The 19,890-nt window shown below is 40.5% G+C and overlaps 1 protein-coding gene across 9 annotated transcripts; it reads right to left on the bottom strand.

The window, feature by feature from the left end:
* Nucleotides 1–3,188: 3,188 nt before the first annotated feature.
* Nucleotides 3,189–10,239, bottom strand: LOC124289590. 9 transcript variants are annotated; one of them, XM_046726171.1, is made up of 10 exons: nt 9,770–10,238; nt 8,817–8,934; nt 8,439–8,455; nt 8,051–8,141; nt 7,482–7,550; nt 6,782–6,927; nt 5,666–5,813; nt 3,696–5,348; nt 3,405–3,449; nt 3,189–3,341 (listed from the first exon to the last, which is right to left on the bottom strand). In XM_046726171.1, the coding sequence occupies exons 1-8, from the start codon at nt 10,151–10,153 to the stop codon at nt 5,206–5,208; spliced, it is 1,116 nt and encodes a 371-aa protein (XP_046582127.1). In that variant the 5' UTR covers nt 10,154–10,238; the 3' UTR covers nt 3,189–3,341; nt 3,405–3,449; nt 3,696–5,205. The 9 variants fall into 9 exon arrangements, with proteins under 9 accessions (XP_046582127.1, XP_046582128.1, XP_046582125.1 ...); XM_046726172.1 differs by having other exon boundaries at nt 3,405–3,511; nt 3,716–5,348; XM_046726169.1 differs by having other exon boundaries at nt 3,189–3,511; nt 3,716–3,853; nt 4,100–5,348.
* Between the last annotated feature and the right edge of the window lie 9,651 nt (nt 10,240–19,890).

Raw genomic sequence — 19,890 nt, 5'->3', positions numbered from 1 at the left:
AAGCGCAAAACAATACATAACAAGTGTAACCAGTGAGTCAGATGCAATGTGAATCATTTTTCGACCTCATCAAACAAGGGCAGTCTTTGACGTCTTAGTTAAGGTTAAAATATAGAAATACGGTGTTATTAAAGTTTAAAATTAAAAATTCATTGTAACTACTATTTTGTTATGAAACAAGGAATTGGAATTCTGTGGTACCATAGTTGTTTGTGATGTTTATCTTCACTTTCACACGAGAAAATTCGGATCGGCTGAAATGTAGCTCATTGTCTGAATAGGCTAATGAGACTCATGTTTCGGTTTGACCCAACTTAAAGCCCGGATACGATGCCGAGTAGCCACAAGACACTCCCGTGACATGTATATCGACTCCAGTTGTGTCCGCTAAAGTGGTTGTTTTCAAGAATGGGAGTATTCTATCGAGAAGGGAAAGATGGTATTATAGAGAAAAACGTCTCGAGTGCGTGCCATCCTATAAATATTTGGGTGTTACATTTACTAAAACATTGTCGTGGGATAAACATACTAAAAGTGCAGCTGCCAAGGCTAGAAAAGTCATGTTAGGCATATTAAGGACATTACATAGATTTAAACCAATTCCGTTTGAAATATATTTCAGGATATTTGACACCAAAATTATGTCTATTATACTTTATGGGTCTGAGGTTTGGGGGTTAGATAGTGTAACAAACATAGAAACCATTCATATGTTTGCGTGTAAACGCTTCCTTGGAGTGAAGACATCGACACCAACTTACACAGTACTGGGTGAATGTGGCAAATACCCTGTGTGTATTTTTGCATTCAAACGTTCCATAAAATTTTGGATTAGATTCTTACAAATGCCTAATGTAAGATATCTACAGAAGTGTTATATCATGCTTTTACAAGCAGCTAATAATGGTAAAAATAATTGGGTTTCTAAATTGAAGTACTTACTGTTTCGACTTTGATTTGGCTATACATGGGAGTCACAAACAATAATTAGTAAAAGATCCTTTATTGCGGAAGTTATGGCAAGATTAAAATGATCGTTTGAACAGGACGAGCACTACTCTCTTCTCAGCAGTTCTAAAGCTAGAAATTATACTTTCTTTAAAGGTACCTTTGGAACGGGGTTATATCTCAAACGCCTAACAATTGTGTGTAATGAAGGCTACATCGAAGATGAGTATCACGCTTTGTTGGTTTGTGTTCGGTATAAAACACTGCGTGAGAGGTATATACCTACTACATTTATATCATACCCTACGCGTGATAAATTTAACATGCTTTTGGGATCAACTGATGTTAATGTAGTCAGAAAGCTGGCCATGTATATCTTTTATGCAAGCTGTTCCAGAATAACCTGCTGATTAATTATTATTCTTTCTTTTTCTCTCTCTCTCTCTCTCTCTCTATATTGTCATATACATTATATGCTAACTGGCCACGCGTATGTATGAACATTGGCCGGAGGCCTACATTCTTTATGATGAAAAAAGAAGAAGTACTAATTGTGTCGCCTCCTAGCTTGTCACTAGCTGTGTGCAGGCTTATCGTGTTATACACAGAGCTGACACGAACACGCGGGCAAAGTTCACCTTCTCTGACATATTAATCAGATATATGTTCTATTTCACATGTGCCCTTTTCTGTATTGCCGTGTGTACATAGACCTCTGCTGTTGATGACGGACAGTCAGTGGTTAGATCCACAGTGTCCTACCAGCTTCAACATGGTCTACCAGTCACGTTGTCATCCTATAGCTGGCTCTATCTGTCTACCCCTCACCGCGAGGTGGGTCACCGGGTCAGGGTGCTCCACACGTTACCTACCTGTTTGTTTACGATTGAAGGTCGTTGCTATGTGCGCCAACTCACGGTGTAGTGCATTTCAATGGCGAGTATTAGTGATTGCGACAATTGACTTAACAATATAGTTCCGAGAAAATTACAGACAGTGTTTACTCCCAGGGCCCCCGGTAGGTTAGGAGACTTGTGGTGGATACACATGCATAACATCGTGGTGGGATGACATCACATTTTCTCCTCCCGATTAAATATGGCCGTGACAGTCAGTAAACGTGTTTACGTTGATACAACACACCTACACCTCCTGCCTTACACCTCACACAATGGAACTGGTAACATACAAAGGACGTAGCAATACATTACAGTATTTTGAATTTTTGTTTACTCTTTCAAAAAAGATATTTTTCCAGGAATTTGGAACCCATATCTCAGAAATCGAATGGTCACCATACTCCTAGGTAAGAGGACCTTGAAGTATCCACCACCTGGTTACATTGACCAGAATGTAATTACGTACATCGTGTATTACATGCAATTACGTCATCTCGGTGTATAAGAGGCATTTGGCTTGTGGTATAACATATCACATGACCTGCAAATGCTATGAGTCAGTGTGAGGATAAGGTAAACAGTACTTGTCAGGTGAAGCCAAGTAGGCAGATTTTGTCTTAATGACTTACATCTCACATAAAATCAATGCCTTCTTTCAATCAGTATCCCATGAACATATTCATGTCTAAATAAAAACAAAGAAAGTATAACATTAGAAGGTTTTATTAATGACATATTTACAATGAGGCAGATGTCCAGTTCAGCTTCGTCTACCCACTGATAAATCTTACATGCAACGTTGTAATATTATCCCAGGGCAGAGACCACAACGTTGCAACACGACCCCCTGAAGAGACCACAACAGTGCAATATGACCCCCGTGAAGAGACCACAACACTGCAATATGCCCCCTGAAGAGACCACAACACTGCAATTTAACCCCCGTGAAGAGACCACAGCACTGCAATATGCCCCCTGAAGAAACCACAACAGTGCAATTTAACCCCCGTGAAGAGACCATAACACTGCAATATGCCCCCTGAAGAGACCATAACACTGCAATATGCCCCCTGAAGAAACCACAACAGTGCAATTTAACCCCCGTGAAGAGACCACAGCACTGCAATATGCCCCCTGAAGAGACCATAACACTGCAATATGACCCGGTGAAGAGACAACAACACTGCAATATGCCCCCTGAAGAGACCACAGCACTGCAATATGCCCCCTGAAGAGGCCACAGCACTGCAATATGCCCCCTGAAGAGACCACAGCACTGCAATATGCCCCCTGAAGAGACCACAGCACTGTACTATGACCCCTGAAGAGACCATAACACTGCAATATGATCCCTGAAGAGACCATAACACTGCAATATGCCCCCTGAAGAGACCATAACACTGCAATATGACCCCTGAAGAGACCACAGCACTGCAATATGACCCCGTGAAGATCCCACAACACTGCAATATGCCCCTTGAAGAGACCACAGCACTGCAATATGCCCCCTGAAGAGACCATAACACTGCAATATGACCCCTGAAGAGACCATAACACTGCAATATGCCCCCGTGAAGAGACCACAGCACTGCAATACGACCCCTGAAGAGACCCCAGCACTGCAATATGACCCCTGAAGAGACCACAGCACTGCAATATGCCCCCTGAAGAGACCACAGCATTGCAATATGACCCCTGAAGAGACTGGAACACTGCAATATGACCCCTGAAGAGACCATAACACTGCAATATGACCCCTGAAGAGACTGTAACACTGCAATATGCCCCCTGAAGAGACCACAACACTGCAATATGACCCCTGAAGAGACTGGAACACTGCAATATGACCCCTGAAGAGACCACAACACTGCAATATGACCCCTGAAGAGACCACAACACTGCAATATGCCCCCTGAAGAGACCACAGCACTGCAATATGACCCCTGAAGAGACCATAACACTGCAATATGTCCCCGTGAAGAGACCACAGCACTGCAATACGACCCCTGAAGAGACCCCAGCACTGCAATATGACCCCTGAAGAGACCACAGCACTGCAATATGCCCCCTGAAGAGACCACAGCATTGCAATATGACCCCTGAAGAGACTGGAACACTGCAATATGACCCCTGAAGAGACCACAACACTGCAATATGACCCCTGAAGAGACTGTAACACTGCAATATGCCCCCTGAAGAGACCACAACACTGCAATATGACCCCTGAAGAGACTGGAACACTGCAATATGACCCCTGAAGAGACCACAACACTGCAATATGACCCCTGAAGAGACCACAACACTGCAATATGCCCCCTGAAGAGACCACAACACTGCAATATGACCCCTGAAGAGACCACAACACTGCAATATGACCCCTGAAGAGACCACAACACTGCAATATGACCCCTGAAGAGACCACAACACTGCAATATGACCCCTGAAGAGACTGTAACACTGCAATATGACCCCTGAAGAGACTGTAACACTGCAATATGACCCCTGAAGAGACTGTAACACTGCAATATGACCCCTGAAGAGACTGTAACACTTCCTGATAGCAGTGTTGTTGTTCAATACTTGAAAGGAGAATTATTCGGTTTATTTACATATTTACATATAACTGCCTACCGTGTCAAAAGGCACCTTTAAGAACAATGACATTCTCTCCATGTTGTTCAGACGTGTTGTTCAAAATGCATTAAACCTTCTCATGGGTCGTCCAACGGTTGTGTGATGTACAGCTCGATATTTACAATCCGTCTCTGACAGTGTAGTGAAAGCACTGACGCGTCTATAATGATGAATATGTACAAATATATGATCATCATAATAAGTTCAAGACTGAATGCTGTCATGTCACGTGCATGCCAACCCTTAACAGCCTTTCTAACTGCATGAATGGGCGAGGTTAATTACATAGTGTAGATTAGTTTTGTTTGTATGAACACATGTCATTGTACATATATGATACTGGAATGAGTGTAAATGGATCCAATGTTCGTTAATGTGTGGGCGGACTGAATGTCAGGCAGAACATCACAACAAACATAGTTGTATGAACGCGAAATGTCCTGTGAATAATGACGCGAAATTTGTATGTACAGAGATTCTGAAATATAGCAGCTATATACACGTTCGAGTGCTCGTTTCTGATATTTACAGTGCAAACAAACTGTACACATTGTTGTCCTGGGTAGGACGGGAGTGGCCTACCTACGTCTTCCCTCAGCCCTGATTACGTCAAGAATGACGTCAATACTGTCAGCATAGTTCACGCACACACTGCTGTTGTTGCCGCTACTGTTGTTGCTGATGTTGCTGCCAGACGAGTGTTCTCTATGCTGTAGGGTACTGGCTAAGATCGGGATTTCTTCTTCTTCGGACCCGGAAGTAATTGCACCAAGCCAAAGAATGTCGAGTCTTCTGATAGGTCAAGGACAGTGTTGTCATAGAGGAGATCCACGGATATCACATCTCCCTTCTCGAGATATGTCACACCTGGGTTTTACAAAATAATATCATTATTTATTACACTGTCATTTGTTGAAGCAAACATTACCAGATGTCCTTCATTTACTGTTATTGTATTCTACATAACGGGGAAACACAGAATAGCATTACATATATTCTTATGTCTTCACACTTAAGTCATTATACACGGTATCATATCGTCCATTGAGTACAGCGATACACACTTGTCGAGTCCAGCTCCTAATATTCTGGAGGGAGGCATTATGTACTCAGAATCCCGTCAGGGTGTTTTTCAAGACATATTGAGAACAAATGTTTGATCCTTTGATCCGAGCTGGCCTCACCTGAGTTACTGCATGTTCTGTATTTGGAGTTGAAGGTCTTCCCAGCTGTCATGTTGATGTAGTCCACCCCCTCCATACACTTAAACAGTCGCTGGCCGTTCTTAATGATCGCCTGGCTTTGTTTCAGCTTGCTGTCGTAGAACAGAATCTGTAAACAAAAAGCATTTTTTTTGATTAATCATTAAGATTATATTATATCATAATAGACTATATTGTGTCTTCGTAAATTGACAAATGTGAAAATTGGCAAAAAACTTTCTGACATGAGTAATATCTGCCATGTATGTAAAGTTATGCTGCAAGTAGATTCATAAATATTGTCAAGAGGTTTGAATTTAGATGGACAGATAACCGTATACATTCAACTTTGCAAACATGTTGCAACTAATCGGATGGTATCGATATGGAATTAATTGACAATATATAATATCACAGTTTAGGTGATATAAGATCTCATAACGTGTCTCCAGTATAAAACAAGTATTCAGGACATGTTGGCGTGTTTTCGGTAACACGTGTACTGATGCAGTAACTTGACGATGTTGCTGTACCACTGCACCAGGAAGTTACTGAGATGTTACTACGGTCTCAATAACGCACCGTACCGTAGACGTGGACATGTGTCAGATAAGCCCGGGTTTAGCCTTACTCCAAGGCTGTACTGAATGCTACGTCCATGGATGTATAGTATTGCTATCGTTTAAAGAGGCACATCTAGACAAGCAGACAGCACAGGACACCAGTCTGTTAGAGGGTTAATGGGTTCTTATTATTTATAGTTTTGGAAATAATTAACTAATGGTGATTGCCTTAGAGACTTGTGCAAGTCTACATGCCACTATCTGGAAAACTATATTTTACTGAATGTGTCCTTGCACGTGAATTGTTGTGATTACAGAATTAGTACAGTCACCGCACTGTATGCTACTCCTAAAATGAATACGGCAATTGTTTCTTGATATGAACATCATTCTGTGCCCCTTTACGTACAAGTTATACCTTCTGCTTCTTATTGGACTTTTCCAATGCATATTTTAGACGGACGTTATGCATGGACGTAGTGCAGTTAATTAGAACCACTCACACTCCACACTCCCCCACGCTCGTGACACTCACACTGGCACTCACACTGCTATATAACAGGTACAGGCCGCTCTCCGTGATCGTGAACTTCCCACTGTCCTCGTCCTGTGTGGCGGGCATGTTGATATGGCGGTTCCTGGCCACCCAGTCGGCAGGGTGGAAGAACTTCATACTCCCAGCTGAACAGAAAACAACAGTATGTAATACGGTGAAACTTACAATACTTTTAATGACGATAACATTTTGGTAGATTATTTTATGTATAATATTTACACGTATGATTTCATTTGTTTTTGAAGGTTTCTGAGTGAATATAGTATCTCATTTGGCACTTTTGTCGAATCCGTTTACACTGCCAGTTCTAATCTAAATTAAACTATATAACAGTTTCGTATCTTTTATTTTGCGGAATGACATCAGAATCTACTCCAATCTAAAGGGTTTCCAAAAGCACCTAAATTGTGTACTTTGCAAATAGGCAAAAAAAACTTCATAAAGTGCAACCTTTTGTCTAGTGCATTTATATGCAGAAATATCTGCAAGCATCTGCTATATGCAAACGATGGCTTTCGAATGTTTAAAAATATTAGCTATAATTATCAAGTGAAATTTTAAACAATTAAACTGAAAAGACCCATATACAGTTCAGGAATGCCAATAAACAAGTAAACGTTTAATTGGAATGTTATATCTCTATATCTATTGATCATAGAAAAGTCAAGAAGAATATTACATTTCATTTCAAGAGTTCGGTTTCTGCATGCCCGACCGCCCCATTTAGCCACACTAATGCACATTGTATCTGCAACGAAAGGGTACAACTTTCCTTCAAAACATAATTTATTTGTGTATTTTGAAACTAAAAAGACACAATGCACCGAACCTAAAAGTTATAGTTCAAAAGGGAACCGTTTGCTTGATGACTCGGCGTTATTCCTACTCTAGTATTTCTAAAGACGAACAGCGTGGGGGAAATAGGTCGGTCGACACTATATCAAGTATTTACAGACATATGTTAGTCCACCACAAACTGATAATGTGTAAAAGGCATAAATCCGGATGACGAGACAATACTTTGAACTAGTTGTGTTAAGTCAACATCAAAATGGTTTGTTATGAGAGTAAAACTGTCAAATCTATATTATATGTAACGGCCAAGTACATCAGTAGTAGCTCATTTGAACAGCCAGCATATTAGAACTATTATTCGTAAACCACATGATTGAGACTAGCTTGTGTAAAGGGAAATGTGAGTGCACGTGAAGGTGACATGAAGATTGTCAAGTTGTTAGTTATACTGACCACGCCCAAACTCCTCCTCCGTCCTGTCTTTCCAGAACTTGGGGATGTAGTGGGCCGCACGGATGGACTTGGACTTGGACTTGGACTGGGAAACAAAGTTCAGCTACTAATACTTGTTACAATCGTAATGGTTAAGGTCTCTTGCCACTGACACAAAATATTAATTCTTCTTTAGCTGTTTAATTTTTAAAAATTGTAAACTAAAATGTGAAAGGAATCCTTTATCAGCGTGCCCTTGATTGCTATTGCTATTGCTATTGTTATTGCTGTTGTTATTGATAATAACCAATGACACATAATTCAGAAGACAGCAGTAAACTTTAATAAACTTCAATATATTTAGTTGATATGTCCTCAGAATATTGTCAACAAATAAAGATGCACTCACCTTCCTCCGCCTTTTAGCTGACAAGAAATGAGAAAAACTAATTAACAGTTATCAATAAATAAACATTGCTGATTAAAAGCAATTAACAAAACAAATATGTGTTACATGACTATTTTAATCTAATTCAAGTTGTCAAAATATCGATAAAAAATTACACTTGTAATAGATAAATGTCTTTATGTTTAAAAGTTCTGTGTAAAATCTGTAAATACATAGCTGATTTCACCGGACAAATATGAAAGTTCTCCTTATTCGAAAAATAAACATTGACATTATGCCATGTGTTATGTACATGTGTGAGCGAGCAAAGCTACAGTGGACGGTTGATGTTGCCCAACAAACGCTGTGACATACAAACGCGACCATCTAAACACTTACATTTTTTGGACTTGCGCCGAGGGGCCGCTGTCGTACCTGCCGCTCGTGCAACACGGTGCAGGAGAGACAAGCCGCCCACGGTGTCGCCACCGACATCATCCTCAACCACGTCGTTGATCTAAAATGAACAAAACGAAATCAGATTATATCTACATTACAATGTGGGGTAGAAAGATGCCAGAAAGAAGAATGTCACATCCCCACCCCTACACCCACCAATAAACCCACACACCCACCAGCTGGGCTCGTAAACATGTGTACAGTATCTTCCTGACGTCACATTGTAACATCTCCATAACACAGTGTGTGTGTGTGTGTGTGTGTGTGTGTGTTCGTGTGTGTTTTCAGTGTATTTTTGAGTATGTTTGAATCAGTGTTTGTGTGCGTATGTTTCTGTATGAACATTATATGTAAATGTGAGTGTATGCTTGTGAATGTATAATGTATATTATTAATGAATTGTTTTAATGCGCAGTCATTGTATAAATGTGAGCACATCATTTATTCCAAGCGATAGTTTGTGAGTTTACTTGTTGAGGGGCAGCTAGCTACATCGTAAGGTATAGCCCACATACGCCAGTACCGACACCCTGGGTAGTTGATATCTGACACACACTTCAAAGCAAGCGACATCTAGTCTAGCGTATTTGTGACTCTAAGTAATGCCGTGTTTGTTTACATGTTTTCTCCACCACAGTGATCTCTACAGTCAGCTCCCGGGTAGCTGATCACACAAGGAAGTGCATTTGCTTATCGACAGTTTCTTACCTGAACAAAACGCAATGCTACGGCTGAGCTCGAAAATAGATACGAGGAAACTAATTCGTGGAAATACAACCTTGTCATGGGGTATTATACTCACGTGAGTTGCCTCCCCTTTGTTGACATACTCCACACAAACAGACAACATACAGACAGAAATATCATGTTAAATGTTGTCCAAATTGACCTACCTGCTGAGAATGACTTGTCAGGAATTCTTGGGGGCTAAGATCAATTTCCTCTGTTTCCTCATCTTCACCCTTGTGTGGAGTATTAAATGATTGTAATTTTTGCAACAATAGTTTATCCTCTGCACTTAATCTGCACGTGCTAACCTCTCTGAAATTTGCACGTGCAGCAACCAGAAGTCCGAGCACCGCTATACCAAGAGTCAACGGCAGCAGAAAGTTCTGCAACCTGGCGTGAGCGCACCTGCACCTACACTGTCCGATACTGGACCTGTGGACAGGCTGCGGTCCATCTCCTTTCACAGCTGATGTCCCCTGGATGTCTGGAGAACAGTCCACAGACATCTGAACAGTTGCCCCGGTATTTGAGCCCGCTGGTACTTTCATTGTCAATGACACATCGAGACCAGCGCTGCTTCGTGAACGACTGTTCTGACGGTATTATTGTATCGTGTGTATATACTGTAGTGCTCGGCCTTCCGGGAAACGATCGTCTTCCGTGGATAGTGGGCTCCCAAATATGGACAAATGGGCGGAGTCACTGGGTTAATGTAATGCAATCTCATGCAAGTGTAACTTTAGATATGGGTTACTCATATCAGCTGACAAATCGATCGGACGTCACAACATCAATTACAGAAATTTAAAGGACAGGTGCACATATTCTTTGTTGGGGGGCGGGTCATCGCGACATTCGGACGGTTTCTTTCAAACAGTAAATAATAGAAGGTTCCTGTGTACCTGGGCCAGAGTTGTTGTATATGTAGATTTGAGGACATACAGTCCATTGTCTTTATCTCGAAATCGGTTGTCTCAAACTGAAGGGTACAGAATGGATAATCCCGCGGTGCATATTCTTGTCACTTTCGTGTCACTAACGCGACCCTACATTATCCCACTCTGTTCATTAAGACCCCTGGAGGGCCACGTGGGAGCACAGCCACGTGTTTATTGGAACCCCACATTGTTCCTAGTATCCTGATCCAATGGGCACGGTGTGGTCGCCTAATTGGTAAATTGTACGATCCGGGATTGATTCCTCTCATGGGTACAACATATAGGAGTCCTCTTCCGTAATGCTGCTGAGATAACGCTTAAAGCAGCATAAACCGATACTCACTCCCTCACACAACCGAACCACACAGAGTAAAAGAGCTAACTCAGATGTCCAAATGTCACTTGTTTCGTCTCCTGGCCGACCGTTAATATTTGTCTGTTTGATTGATGTTGAACAAGAATTCAATCCCTATGACATGGTGTTTAAATAATCCGGTCTGGACCGGACAATCCAATGACTGGCATCACAAGCATTGATCTAAAATGAATGGTAATCCTGAGATTCTGTAAATGACACGGTTCCACGTTTGTCATGTTCTCTAAAACGTAACTTGTTCTTAATCAGGTACATTATCAGGGTTCATTTGTGCAAACCTCCGCTTGAAACTTTAAGGTCACATGCAACGTAAAACACAACTTTGCAGATTCTGATAGCTTTCGGTATGGACTTACCGAAACAAATCATCAAAAATGCAAATTCAACTTAAAAAGTTGAAAAATAACGAGGTGAAAAAAAATGCGCGAAATCGTAGTTCAAACAATTTACTAATTTTCCCCCAGCGCTTGGGGGAATTCAAGTGGTTTTAACAGCTGGGCTGCACAGTGAAATAGGTTCGCTGAGCTGGGAAGCGGGTTGTCCGGTGAATATTCGGTGAAGGCTTTGGTGTGAGCTATTTTTCTAATATTTTGTTGATATTTCACAGGCGCGAGCTTTTTATATGTTATTACAGTACATTACCGATTTAACTGTTTATATAATTTCATTTGTCTATTTCACCACACGTTCTTCTTACCTAGTCACTTTCTCAGTTCGATACTTAAAAGCAATGTCATTATTTAGCGTTGACAGAATTTCTAACTGTGATTAGATATGTTGTTGTCACAGACAAAACTCAATGTCTGTTTTATTGACACCTATGTGTCTGCCTGCCTGTCTGCTAATGACAATATTCAATACACAACTTCGATCACTGACCACATGCAATTTGAACTTAACACCTATCAGGCTATACACCATAAACAAAACCGCATTGATTTATGGCCCGAGTTCGGTCTCTGTCACATTATGTAATTACACAGACAAGCAGGTGTGATACTTCTTCACATGACATGTTGTGATGTCTGTTGACTGCAAAATGTTATACACAAAAAATGAGCATGTATTTACAAAACCCAACATCTCTATATACACACACGATGAGCCGTGAGGGCATCTGCTAACGAACCAGCCGTTACACTTGAGTGCACACCCACCCACTCTGACTGGGTTCGGTATCCCTGCTGCTTCGTTTCTTGGGAAGTAAACCCAAGTACACAATATTGCACTTTTGATTTGCGATTGTACGCTTATAATTTTGTTTATATGCTTTTTCATAACCAGCAATGTATGTTATATGTCATGAATAAGTGATAATTGTGTTTTAATTATGTTTGATTTTTTGGTTGCATGTGACCTTTTTAAAGACTTCTGTATAGTGTGCGGCGTTAAACAACATACAGTGGCGGTGGGGTACCATCATTGTTACAGCATCCACTCGCTGCAGACACGGGTTCAATTCCTGACATGGGTTCAATGCGTGAAGCCCATTTCTGGACCTGAAATACGGACCCACCGTGCTATAACTGAAATTATATGAAGTGATATAGCTGAATTACTCACATGCCGTGATAGAACTGAATTACTTACATGCCATTATATAACTGAATTACTTACATGCCGTGATAGAACTGAAATACTTACATGCCGTGATAGAACTGAATTACTTACATGCCGTGATAGAACTGAATTACTTACATGCCGTGATATAACTGAAATACTTGCATGCCATTATATAACTGAATTACTTACATGCCGTGATAGAACTGAATTACTTACATGCCGTGATAGAACTGAATTACTTACATGCCGTAATAGAACTGAATTACTTACATGCCGTAATAGAACTGAAATACTTACATGCCGTGATATAACTGAATTACTTACATGCCGTGATAGAACTGAATTACTTACATGCCGTGATAGAACTGAAATACTTGCATGCCATTATATAACTGAATTACTTACATGCCGTGATAGAACTGATTACTTACATGCCGTGATAGAACTGAAATACTTGCATGCCATTATATAACTGAATTACTTACATGCCGTGATAGAACTGATTACTTACATGCCGTGATAGAACTGAAATACTTACATGCCGTGATATAACTGAAATACTTACATGCCGTGATATAACTGAAATACGGACTCATCGTGTTATAACTGAATTACTTACATGCCGTGATAGAACTGAAATACTTACATGCCGTGATATAACTGAAATACTTACATGCCGTGATATAACTGAAATACTTACATGCCGTGATATAACTGAAATACTTACATGCCGTGATATAACTGAAATACTTACATGCCGTGATACAACTGAAATACTTACATGCCGTGATATAACTGAAATACGTACATGCCGTGATATAACTGAAATACTTACATGCCGTGATATAACTGAAATACTTACATGCCGTGATATAACTGAATTACTTACATGCCGTGTTATAACTGAAATACGGAAACAGCTGCAATTCTTGTGTTTCAGCTCCCGGCTCGACTCATTGTCTTAATTGCGAGGCAATGGTTTCATGATGTTGTAGTGGAACAGTTATCACAAACAGTTGGCGTCCTAGTTAATATTTGTTTATGTTTGACCTAAACGTAGAGGAATGTTGCAGCTGACATCAGTCCTGAACAAAGTTGTCAAAATATGCAGGCCCATGTTAATTACCATGCTTAGGTACCTGGTTACTGTTGGCGTCTGGACCTTGACATTGTGACAATAATGATGATAGCCCCATTCAAGGACAGTAGTTAGTATATTCTTGAAAGACGGAAGTAGAATATCCAGACTGCTTTTCAGAGAACTGTTTGCTGACCCTGCTGTGGCAGTGACCCTGACGGGAAGCAAGCGATCCGCTCACTGATATACTATCTCATCCTGTGGGTAGCTGGAATTCCTGGTACAAACATTAAGTGATTGTCTTCATGGAATTAACACACAAAGAGGAGTTGTCGACATTACCAGGAAGAATATATGAATGTTGTGTTATACTAAATGTCTAATTCTGAACTACTCACATAGGAATGGTCCGGCTGTGTGACGACAGCTTGTACAAATCTGAGACAAACGTAGTGGTTGATAGTATGAGCAAACATGCACGTCGACTATGTTCGTTTACAGGTCACCGTGAGTGATCATTAGATCCTGTCAGTCCCCTCCAGCGAATACTCATGCATTTGTTTCGTGGTGATATTCCGGCTAGCTGAACAGATGATCGAACCTAGTGTATGGCCACCAATATGTATGTTTGTCGGCATTACCCGTATTTGACAGGTACAGTTATAACGATGTAACTTCTACACTTCACTATGAAGTTAAGAGGAGAGGTTGATACCAAGGGATGCTCACGTGACACGTATGTTGTATATGGAGCCTTATTACTCGCCCGTTGATGATACTGCAGTGATAGACGTTTAGGGCAATATTACACTAGTGTAATACCGCTAGACGTATGACGTCATAATGGGTTACAATATGACGTCACATTGCTAATACCTCTGTCACAATGGTATTAGACCTTGCTTGACTTGCGGAAAGCTAAGAGTCATCACGCTGCAGGCAGTTTCTATCAATTTATATTGGAGTCAGTGTTTGCGTTAACGCAGAAACCTGCGTTTTTCACGCAACAAAATCATAAAAACGCGCATAACATATTTTGCACAGATTCTGATATACAGTTTATATTGTTATTTACAATACTGCGTTATTAGACACGTCTCTCTAAACTGAATATAATCGACATTCAAATAGATCATAAGACTTGTCACAAATATTTCCACAATAATATATGTAATACATACACTGATTACATAACAATAACATCATATTATTATATTTCTCCATGTAAGTCGTTTATGTCTTAGCAGTCGACATCATTAGTAGTCATAGGTTATAATTATAATTATTTGTTATGATAATGATGTTATTGTAACGAAAATTTCACACGCAAAAGATTTGGACTACATATATATAATTGTATTTCTGCCGCACTGATATAAAACCTACCGCGAATATTGTTGGAGAGTAATAAACAGAATACTAAACTCGCTTCCGTGAAATACTATTTTTATTAAACTCGTGAAATATTTAGTATCAAACTCGTTAGATACCAAATCATGAACTCGTTAAATGTAATGGAATTCCACGGAAGGTTGCTATGTCCTGGCACCCATGGCGTCAGTGGTTGCGTGGCGGCACCAGCATCTCGACAGTAGACAAGGCAATGAAGTCTCTGAGGACCTTACGAAGAATGTCCTTAAGCTACCATTTTGGGTACGGTGATATCATGTTTATTCTGTCTGACATTTTCCTTACGAAGGATGCGATCGCGTTTGCTGTTACAGTGTCTCGTATTTTGTCCCGATAGATGGTGATATCATAGCTATTGTGTCTCATATTTGTCCCGATAGATGGTGATATCATAGCTATTGTGTCTCATATTTGTCAGGATAGATGGTGATATCATAGCTATTGTCTCGTATTTTGTCCCGATAGATGGTGATATCATAGCCATTATGTCTAATATTTTGCCCCGATAGATGGTGATATCATGGCTATTGTGTCTCATATTTTGTCCCGATAGATGGTGATATCATAGCTATTGTGTCTCGTATTTTGTCCCGATAGATGGTGATATCATAGCTGTTGTGTCTCATATTTTGTCCCTATAGATGGTGATATCATAGCTATTGTGTCTCGTATTTTGCCTCGATAGATGGTGATATCATAGCTATTGTGTCTCATATTTTGTCCCCATGGTTGGAAATATGATAATTATTGTGTTTCGTTTTTTAGTGATATCATTGTTACTGTGTGTGATATTGTCCTGATGGTTGGTGATATCATTGTTACTGTGTGTGGTATTGTCCTGATGATTGGCGATATCATTCTTACTGTGTGTGGTATTGTCCTGATGGTTGGTGATATCATTGTGATTGTGTGTGGTATTGTCCTGATGGTTGGTGATATCATTGTTACTGTGTTTGGTTTTGTCCAGATGGTTGGTGATATCATTGTTACTGTGTGTGGTATTGTCCTGATGGTTGGTGATATCTTTGTTATTGTGTGTGGTATTGTCCTGATGGTTGGTGATATCATTCTTATGGTGTTTGGTATTGTCATGATGGTTCGTGATATCATTGTTACTGTGTGGTATTGTCCTGATGGTTGGTGATATCATTGTTACTGTGTGTGGTATTGTCCTAATAGTTGGTGATATCATAGTTACTGTGTGCAGTATTGTCCTGATGGTAGGTGATATCATTGTTACTGTGTGTGGTTTTCTCCTGATGCTTGGTGATATCATAGTAACTGTGTGTGGTATTGTCCTGATGGTTGGTGATATCCTAGTTACTGTGTGTGGTATTTTCCTGATGGTTGATGATATCATTATTACTGTTTGTGGTATTGTCCTGATGGTTGGTGATATCATTGCTACTGTGTGTGGGTTTTTCTGATTGTTGGTGATATCATAGTTACTGTGTGTCGTATTTTCCTGATGGTTGGTGATATCATTGATACTGTGTGTGGTTTGTCCTGCTGGTTGGTGATATCATAGTTACTGTATGTGGTATTGTCCTGATGGTTGGTGATATCATTGTTACTGTGTGGTATTGTCCTGATGGTTGGTGATATCATTGTAATTGTGTGGTATTGCCCTGATGGTTGGTGATATCATAGTAACTGTGTGTGGTATTGTCCTGATGGTTGGTGATACCATAGTTACTGTGTGTGGTATTGTCCTGATGGTTGGTGATATCATTGTTACTGTTGGTGGTATTGTCCTGATGGTTGGTGTTATCATTGTTACTGTGTGTGGTATTGTCCTGATGGTTGGTGATATCATTGTTACTGTGTTTGGTATTGTCCTGATGGTTGGTGATATCACTGTTACTGGTTGGTATTGTCCTGATGGTTGGTGATATCATTGTTATTGTGTGTGGTGTTGTCCTGATGGTTCGTGATATCATTGTTACTGTGTGTGGTATTGTCCTGATGGTTGTTGGTACCATAGTAACTGTGCGTGGTTTTGTCCTGATGGTTGGTGATATCATTGTTACTGTGTGTGGTATTGTCCTGATGGTTGGTGATACCATAGTTCTTGTGTGTGGTATTGTCCTGATGGTTGGTGATACCATAGTTCTTGTGTGTGGTATTGTCCTTATGGTTGGTGATATCATAGTAACTGTGTGTGGTATTGTCCTGATGGTTGGTGATACCATAGTTACTGTGTGTGGTATTGTCCTGATGGTTGGTGATATTATAGTTACTGTGTTTGGTATTGTCCTGATGGGTGGTGATATCATAGTTACTGTGTGTGGTATTGTCCTGATGGTTGGTGATATCATTGTTACTGTGTGTGGCATTGTCCTGATGGTTGGTGATATCATTGTTACTGTGTGTGGTATTGTCCTGATGGTTGGTGATATCATTGTTACTGTGTGTGGTATTGTCCCGATGATTGTTGATATCGTTGTTACTGTGTTTGGTATTGTCCTGATGGTTGGTGATATCATAGTAACTGTGTGTGGTATTGTCCTGATTGTTGGTGATATCATTGATACTATCTGTGGTATTGTCCTGATGGTTGGTGATATCATAGTAACTGTGTTTGGTATTGTCCTGATGGTTTATGATATCCTAGTTACTGTGTGTGGTATAGAAAGATGATAACAAGGTTAGCAAACAACAAATTGAAAAAGTAGAATCGGTTAAATCAATTACCAGCTTGTAAGTCATCTTTCGGTGTTGAAAATATAGAGCATGAAACAGGTATTCTCTGAACATTTAGCAATCAAAGCTATACCTAAATGTGTTTATTTTGCAAGGATCTAAATACAGCGTAACTATACATGTATATCCCGCAGACAGTTGTGGATTTACGTTAACAGTTCTGTACGAAGTATTTGGGGGACACAAAACAAACTGTGTCTATTATATCACCATAAAACAGGAGAATAACATCTGAGATATAGTGCGTGTAACTGCTCCTGTTCGTGGAAGAGCGGCTACACACAAGGGGTATGCCACACGTTCATTGTGCTCGAGGAAGCGCTCAAGGCCGACAGATTGTCACCTTCCAAGAAACGTTCTTTTCTACTTTGACAAAACATTATGCAACCTTCCTGTCGCCCTGTCACGTGACAAAACGGTGACATCCTGTAACACAAGCAAGTAGAGAAGTTAAATGAGATTTTAATAATGCAAGGAGAACTCTTGTATCAATATATTCTATGTATCCTGATCACTGCCACAGACCAGCATCTAAACCAGGCTTCCCCCAGCCAGACTCTGGGCCTATATTTTCGAAGCTCTCCTAGCGCTAAGGTAGTCGGAAGTTTATGCTAATGTATGGCACTTACGACTATCTTAGCGCTAAGAGAGCTTAGAAAATATAGGCCCAGAGTCTGGCTAGGGGAAGCCTGGTTTATAAAGCGTCACGCTGAAGACCCGGGTTCGATTCCCCACATGGGTACATTTCTGGGTATTGCTAAAAGCTGCGTAAAATCACACTTACTCACTCACTCACTCGGAGGGTGGAGCACTCAACGTCTCTGAACACAGCACAGTTCACAATTTACTACTCTGTTGTACAAGTGATAGAACCACATTCAAATTATTTTATACGTATGTGGTGCCCTCCGACATAACGCAGACATGTCTCCACCCGTAAGTGTCATTCTGTGGGTACCTGCTCTGTGCACGTCACCCCGCCCCCACCCCCCACCCCCAGTGCTTCAATACCCCGGCTCATTTGTTCAGGTCATGCCGTCTTAGTCTCGCTGGCTAAAGGACTACACGAGTCAGGGCCTAGATTTTTTAAGCTCTCTTAGCGCTAAGATAGTATCGTAAGCAAATGTAAATGTATGTCACTTACGACAATCTTAGCGCTAAGAGAGCTTCGAAAATCTAGGCCCAGGTTTTCAGTCGACCATGGAAATATCACATCTTCTAGTGCCCCTATGGTACGCAGAACGCACTCAACATAGAGACATCCTGAGAGAACAGTTGTATATAGAGCGACAGTTGTACACAGTTGTATATAGAGCGACAGTTGTACACAGTTGTAGAAAGAGCGACAGTTGTACACAGTTGTTTATAGAGCGACAGTTGTACACAGCTGTATATAGAGCGACAGTTGTACACAGCTGTTTATAGAGCGACAGTTGTACACAGTTGTATATAGAGCGACAGTTGTACACAGTTGTATATAGAGCGACAGTTGTACACAGCTGTATATAGAGTGACAGTTGTACACAGTTGTATATAGAGCGACAGTTGTGCACAGCTGTATATAGAGCGACAGTTGTACACAGCTGTATATAGAGCGACAGTTGTACACAGCTGTATATAGAGCGACAGTTGTACACAGCTGTATATAGAGCGACAGTTGTACACTGTTGTACATAGCATAAGAAATATGGTGGTAAATGTGGACACTGACTAAACTTTAGCTTGGAGTGGAAAGTATCTCTAAGCAGTTCGGGTATGAAATATTTTATAACTGAATCAGAACGTCATGCCGCGGGCCATAGGTAGCCTACTTGAGTTGACATGGACAAACAGTGTGTCATGAACATTGAAAACTTGTTTCCGGTTATGTCATAGATACACAGAAACGGAGATTATATTATTTCTTGGAAAGAGTTTATTGACACACAAATCACAGCAAGCTTCAGTTAGATGTGAGAACACATACACACGAGTAACTGAATGTACAATAGAGAAACATACAATCTGACACCCCAGTACAAAGTCTAGAAGGTCATGCTTGAGGAACTTCTGATAGGCCCAGCTTCCTTGGGGATAAAGGCAGTGGACGTTTGTGTTTATGTTTAAATGAAAAATGAACTCTGTTTACGTCGACCTTCCTACAGTGGAACCTCGGCAATCAGGACTTTACATCTTTGGTCCTGGCGTGATCAGTCACGTTATTAGGTCCTTAGCGTT

Source organism: Haliotis rubra, unplaced genomic scaffold, assembly GCF_003918875.1.
Source record: "Haliotis rubra isolate DU_JTF1 unplaced genomic scaffold, ASM391887v1 Scf444, whole genome shotgun sequence".
Taxonomy (NCBI): Eukaryota; Metazoa; Mollusca; class Gastropoda; order Lepetellida; family Haliotidae; genus Haliotis; species Haliotis rubra.
This window is presented reverse-complemented; position numbering and strand designations above follow the sequence as displayed.

Coding starts and splice junctions, on each gene's coding strand:
- LOC124289590 (XM_046726168.1), bottom strand. CDS start 10,153: ATGAAAGTACCAGCGGGCTCAAATACCGGGGCAACTGTTCAGATGTCT. Junction 6,928..7,481: donor CCGAACTCTTGAAATGAAAT/GTAATATTCTTC, acceptor TTTTCTGTTCAG/CTGGGAGTATGAAGTTCTTC. Junction 5,349..5,665: donor CAGAACATGCAGTAACTCAG/GTGAGGCCAGCT, acceptor TGTAAAACCCAG/GTGTGACATATCTCGAGAAG.